The 6,573-nt window shown below is 40.7% G+C and overlaps 1 protein-coding gene across 1 annotated transcript; it reads left to right on the forward strand.

The window, feature by feature from the left end:
• Positions 1-474: 474 nt before the first annotated feature.
• LOC123105114 (uncharacterized) lies at positions 475-3,516 on the forward strand. The gene is made up of 5 exons (XM_044527107.1): positions 475-849; positions 1,107-1,955; positions 2,076-2,161; positions 2,650-2,784; positions 3,235-3,516. Exons 1-5 carry the CDS (start codon positions 574-576, stop codon positions 3,410-3,412), a joined length of 1,524 nt encoding a protein of 507 aa, XP_044383042.1. The 5' UTR covers positions 475-573; the 3' UTR covers positions 3,413-3,516.
• Positions 3,517-6,573: the final 3,057 nt, after the last annotated feature.

Raw genomic sequence — 6,573 nt, forward strand, 5'->3', positions numbered from 1 at the left:
AATGCCCAAGTTGGGTACTAGTAATGTGCAGAGATGGTTGGTGCCACAAAGAGGGTTCTTAAAAATCAATGTGGATGGTGGATTCTCACGAGATAGAGCTACAACAGCAACATCAACTTTTTGTAGAGATGATAATGGACAATATGTGGGAGCCTCGACCATCATTGTAGCAAACATTGTTGATCCGGCGACTGGTGAAGCTCTATCATGTAGGGAAGGACTTTCTTTAGTTGCAGATCTTAATTTATCAACCATCACTGTGGCGTCTGATTGTCAGATGATGGTTGTTGATATTTTCCATGAAACTAGGGGAGCCTCCAGTGCAATTATTCAGGAAATCAAGGAGAGATAGAGCTTTTTTAATGATTGTCATTTTATGTATAAAAGTAGAAATTTTAATTACGAAGCTCATAGATTAGCAAAACACGCTTCATCGTTTGGTATAGGTCGTCATGTTTGAGAGCACGTCTATTTCCGTCCAACCTCGCGCCGCTAGGCGGCCAGCGGCCATCGGGGTCACTCCGCCACTCCGGCCCCACACGACAGAGAGACAACAGCGGCAGCAGGTTAATAATGGCGCTTCGCGCGGCGGAGCTCCGGCGACTCCTCCTCCTCCGCGGCAGGGCGGTCCTCCCGCTCCCGCTCGCGTCGCGCTGCCGGCCGGCGAGCACGGCCGCCCGTGACGACGAGGGAGCAGGGGGCAACGCCTACGACGTGCTTGGGGTGGGAGAGACGAGCTCCTCCGCGGAGATCAAGGCCTCCTTCCACCGCCTCGCGAAGGAGACCCACCCCGACGTCGCTGCCGCCGCCGGTTCCCGCCGGTTCCTTCAGATCCTCGCGGCCTACGAGGTATCTGTTCAGTTCGATTGCTCTAGTATGAATATATGATATGGTACTAGTCAATATCAGACCGTGTGGGTTCTAATTTTGCCACCGGTTGTGGATATGCCCAAATCAATTGTTCATTTGGGAGTTGGAAATTACTTCAGTGCTACTAGTATTTTTGTTTTTGTTCTATTTGCATAGCATAGGTCACTTCACTACAAGAAATGTAATATTTCGCATACTGCTCATGAGACATGAGCCTTTTTTTTACCATGTCGCAGATCCTATCCGATTCGCAGCGAAGAGCTCATTATGACAGCTTCCTGCGCTCGCAGAGGCTAGTTATACAGAAGCATCCCAGGCCATCGCAATATGTATATCCATATCCATATAGTTCAGGCATTGTGATGCCTAGAGAAAGTAATGTTGTCGAGTGGCTTAAATGGTACAGGCTCACTGTCGATGACATTGTTACAAAAAAGAGGATTGCGACGGGTTCAGGTTATTTCGATAGACTTGAGAGTGAACTGTACTCTGCAGTCCATGCTGCATACTATGGCCCCGAGGTTGAGTCCACGGATCTCCTTCCTGATTGCTTTGAAGCCGAGGAGAGGTCTGTGTATGAGACACCTGAGCTATTGCACCTTGTATCTGGCCGTGACCTGCTTGGTATTGTCAGTCTAGTGGATGGCGTCCGAGAGCTGTCTGATGCTTGTCGTGAGAAGCTGACACATTCTGGTTCTGGAGCCTGCGGCTTTTGTCCAAATGTTGCAGTAAATGGGGAGAAATGTTCAATACCTAGGCATGCAGATATTCACAAGCAAGAGAATGAGGATAGTGACAGTATCCCATCAGATGCCTACAAGGACATTGAATTGCAGATATGTGGGAGAGTAGTGGCCACTGCAAATAGGAGGCTCAAGTGCAATTGCATTGACAATTCAGACATGGAAGATCACATACATGTTTTTCTTGTTCCAAATGAGGTGGTTGCACCTGATGTGACACAAGAGCATCTCCTCCTTGGAACAATCACTGGGTTGGACACCAGTGGAGAGGAAGGATCTTGCTGTGTCTATGATGGCCATGGAATAAAGACCCACGTAATTGTTAAGCACAGGACACTGATGGTATGCGTGCCTTTCCCACATTCTATTAGATCAAGTATATGTATGGTTCAGTGTGGAATTTAAGTGCACATTTTAGACGGCATTTTTTGTTGGATATTTCTGCAAATTTGTATGTTGTAGGTTAAACACATGCACTGGTATCAATTTGGAGATGAAGTTTCACCCTGCGAGTGTCGATGTAGCAGGGCTCGGTTGCCACCCAGCAGGTATGTGTTCCTTTCTATGTTGGGTTCTACTCATGCTGCATATTATGGAACCATGAGATTTGTTCCATGCATCAACTGTCTTGGTGAAAAGACTGGATAGGTGATCTTACATAGGTGTTCAGTTCACAGTTACTATTGTTGGAATGATATGCATGTTCACTACTGTAGTACACCTTAAGGCAATTCTTTCTCCCATCCCATTTGTTTAGTGGTGAAAATGTTCTTAGTGAAAGAATTGCCGCAAAACTAGCAAACTCAGAATGCTCTCTGAAAGTAAATAGGAGCATAGCAGCAGCATCCAAGTGAAACACGTCTTGTCAGTTAAGGGTCTTCTTGCGCAAAGAAGATAAAGAATCAGTAGTGCGTTAAAGAATTGTACTACTACTGCTCAACAAGTGCACTGTTTTTTTTTTAATTAATTTTCACAGGTAAATTGTTCAACAAAATGGATTCAGTGCATATTCACCTGTGAAGTTCTTTGTTTACAGGTTTTGGCTTTTTGAGCCACGGTGTTACATGCATGACACTGGTGGTTGGTACATCGAGACATTTGGGAGAGACAAGAAAGGGAGGACAATTCCATCGCCGAGACATTGGCATGGTGTCAATGAACATTCTGAAAAGTAAGCTTCATAAGGTCTCTTATTGCCTAGGTTGGATTGTTTGGTTGATCTTCCTTTTTTCTAGTTACATACTTACATCTGCGTAATAAGGCAACATAATAATCTCACCAATGTTGGTAATTTCCTAGTTCTGCAGTTTTATAGTCAAGCTTATTGTCCAATATTTTCTTGTCTAGCCAGGCTCTTGTATAATATGATACATGTCTTTCCAGATTTAATTTGCACAAAACCTCATAGGATGCATTCATATGAAAAATATGTTGAAACTCTTGCTTCCAGGACTTCTCTTTTGTGGAAGCTTGAGTTGCAAGGGCTGCAGATCATGACTTATGTTACTTTATGTTAAGTAGATGCTTATTAATTATTTTATGTTAAAATTTACTTGTGTCACTTTGTTGATTCTATCTATTCATTTGTTGCGTCATTATGCACTTAAAACCGAAATGGCAGGAGATTGCATCCAGCACTGTATCTGGTGGCTCTGGCATACAGATCTTTAGATCTTGAGGATGCTCAAAGAAGAAAATGGAGCTTTAGGAGTTTCCTAGAGCTGCAGTTGTCTCATATTCTTCAGTTAAGCAAAAAAATCTTTAGTGGTAAAAAAGGAGTTGATATGGGAGCACCATGAGAAACGAGCAGCAGTTTCAGGAATTCAATGTTCTTGTTTGATAATATCTTTGTGATCACTAAAACTTTCTGAGGCTGTTCACTATTCTGCATGTTTGACGTAAACTATGCTGATGTCTGATGTCCGGAATTACAAACCGATTTCCATGAAATAGATCATCTTACGATGGTAAGCTAGCTATACCCTTGACATTCTTGCATCATGTTCTTTGTTCCTTGCTTGAACTAGCGAATAATGTATTCTTTAGAAGAGCACCCGCCACTATACAACTAAGAACCCTGAATCAAAAATGATATGTTGAAAGGTGAAAGAACTATAGTCTAAATTTATGTAAGCATCTCCACCTGCCATTTTCATAGTGCGTAAGTTAATCTGATCCCTAGGGACACTTCTCTGAACCTTGGTGTGAAATTTGGTCCTTTGCCCTTTAATCTTAAACTGGGAAAATCAATTATATGTTGCTGGAAATGTTTGTATTTATGGATATGTTTCACAGAACATATAATTTCTGACATGTCACTACAAATCTTCAAAGCACATTTTATGTGTTACTCCCTCCGTCCCAAAATAAGTGTCGTGGTTTTAGTTCGGGACGGAGGGAGTATTTTACAGTGGCATAAAAATTTCTTTGAATTTGGCTGTTGCATATCTATGCATTTTAGTTGCATGTCTAACAGAGTAACAGTGGCATGCGGGAATTGACCATTTGTATGCTGATTTTGCAGTGGCATGTAGTTTTTTCATAGTATTGGTGTCAACATTGTGCACATGTTACATGCTTGTATTCTGCACATGCGTATGTATGTTCATAAGTATGTTAATCTGAACTTATGTGGAATATCCTACAGCCATGCTCTTTCATCATATTCTGGCGTGGCGCCTGGCGAAGAAAGTGAGGTGCCAGTTTAATGGCATATTAATTTTACCACTAGAGCAGTAGACAACAGGTGGTGGCACCTGCTGGCTGTGCCATATTCGGCAAGACAAGGCAAAGCTGGTTGAGCTAGCATTAACATCCTAAGGTAGTATGCCACTTCGAAAGTCATTGCATTCTCCGCTGCTATAAAAGTTTAGTTTTTAGCATTTCTGGAGGCCTAGGGTTAGGTTTATCTATTTCCCTTCCTGCAAAAAAAAAGGTTTATCTGTTTCCCAAAGTATAATGAGTACATAAAGTAGTATGTCTGATGGCAAGTGCTGTTCTCAGGAAAATCTTGCGAATTCCCTCAGGAGTGAACTGACTCACACATGCTTTGATAGATTGTTAATGTTTGAGTCAATGAATTGAGCTCCACCTGATGAAAAACCACCTTTTCTTTTATCCTTGTCTACTCAAAGTCTTGAAGTATCTTCACCTTTTGCTTTTGGGTACTGTAAAGGATACAGAAGGATCCCAACATAGTTGATTTACAAATTTTCGGTCTAACGATTGTCTGAAGAGTACTGAGACAATTTTCCTCAGTGGTCAATCTGGTTAAATACTTCGAGTCTGAATGGTCAGTGGGGAGAGTACTCAACTTAATGGCAAGCAAATTGTAGTACCTCGGTGCTAATTTGTGTTGGAAGCTTTTGGTCTTGTTTGATTTATCCGTTCTGATCTGATATATATGCGGGCTACAGCCTACAGATGCAAGTTTGAGAAGTGTGATCAGCCTTTTTTGGGGGGAGAAAAGACACCCAATGGGCATCTTATAGTATCTGATAACTATTAAGGAAAACAATAGACATTATACAATGGAAACATAATGTAGCAGGAAACGACCAATAATGAATAAAATTATATCGAAAATCATATAATGAATAAAAGTGCATACAAAATCATAATGGTCGTCCTCTTCCTTCAATTATACTCCACAGTTGGAGTTTGAAAAACGCAATGTACGGGCAGCAAGTGTGATTAGGTCCTTGGTTTGTGCTTTGTATTATAGACTCTGGCTTTAGTGCTCCAAGTTGTGGTCTCAGCCTCTTGGGGGACAAGTGTACAGACGGTTCAATATGAAATATACTGACTTGAGAGCTGTCAGGTATCATGGGCGAAGATGGAACTGCGAAGCCCTTACAAGCATTTGAATGGTTGAAATCTCCCACGGGCTTTTAACTGTCTGCAGATCTTGCAGTTTTTCTAACACAGTAAATTGTTAATATATGTTGGCCAGCTCTGATGTGGACTTATTCCATATGAAATGTATTCCGTCTGTTCAAAATGAATTGAAATTTCAGCTTTGTCCTAAGTCAAACTTATCTGTATTTGACCAAGCATATAGAAAAGGTATGCTAATATCTACGGCATCAAATATATATAATACAAAAGTATATTTTATAATGAATTTGATGAAACTAATTTGATATTGTGAATGTTGATGTACTTTTCTGTAAATTTAGTCCAACTTGCAGAAGAATGACTTGAAGACAAAGATAGAACTTCCATTAATTTAGAATAGCTAGTACTCACTCCGTCCCAAAATAAGTATCTTAACTTTGTACCAAGGTTGTATATTAAAGTTAAAACATTTATTTTGGGACAGAAGGAGTACAATTTAGGAGAAGGAATCTGTAAACAGATTATGAGCGGGTTTTTGGCTTTCTACCGTAGAAACTTTTGGCTACCGGATATCAAAATCCAAGTTTGACTTTGTCAATTTTAAAACTTCACAACTTAACTCTTTTGCACTCCACATTGTCGATCCGCATGAATAGATCACACGAATAGGCTATAATGTGGAGTGTGGACTATAATGTGTATTACAAATACCGATCCCATGACAAACCAAATGAAAGCTTATTTAGATACTACTTAAGATTTCATGCATTTACGAAAGTTCCATCGAAACATTTATTGTGCTCTAGAAGACAATGGTAAGAGACGATGCACTGAGAGAGACCTCTAAAAGACAATTGTTATGTTTCAAATATAGACTTGCATTTTTGTAAGATTGTATGTTCGTGTTTTGTATATTTTCTAAAAAAATTCTACGATTTTGTAAAACACTAAAGATGTTGATTCCTCCCTGTGCATCAAATACTTTCCCGACGCTGATTTCTTTTTTGAAAAGGAGGATTACCCCGGTCTCTGCATTGAGCGATGCACACAACCATATTTATTGCGTTATTCGACAAGGCCTTACAAAATAAATACATAGATCAACTCAAAGACACCTTCCTGG

This window comes from Triticum aestivum, chromosome 5A (genome assembly GCF_018294505.1).
Source record: "Triticum aestivum cultivar Chinese Spring chromosome 5A, IWGSC CS RefSeq v2.1, whole genome shotgun sequence".
Taxonomy (NCBI): Eukaryota; Viridiplantae; Streptophyta; class Magnoliopsida; order Poales; family Poaceae; genus Triticum; species Triticum aestivum.

Bases quoted from the DNA above. Each gene is read 5' to 3' on its own strand.
- LOC123105114 (XM_044527107.1), top strand. From the start codon at position 574: ATGGCGCTTCGCGCGGCGGAGCTCCGGCGACTCCTCCTCCTCCGCGGC. The intron at 2,162-2,649 runs GTATGTGTTCCT...CTTTGTTTACAG, and splicing joins GCTCGGTTGCCACCCAGCAG to GTTTTGGCTTTTTGAGCCAC. The intron at 2,785-3,234 runs GTAAGCTTCATA...CCGAAATGGCAG, and splicing joins GTCAATGAACATTCTGAAAA to GAGATTGCATCCAGCACTGT.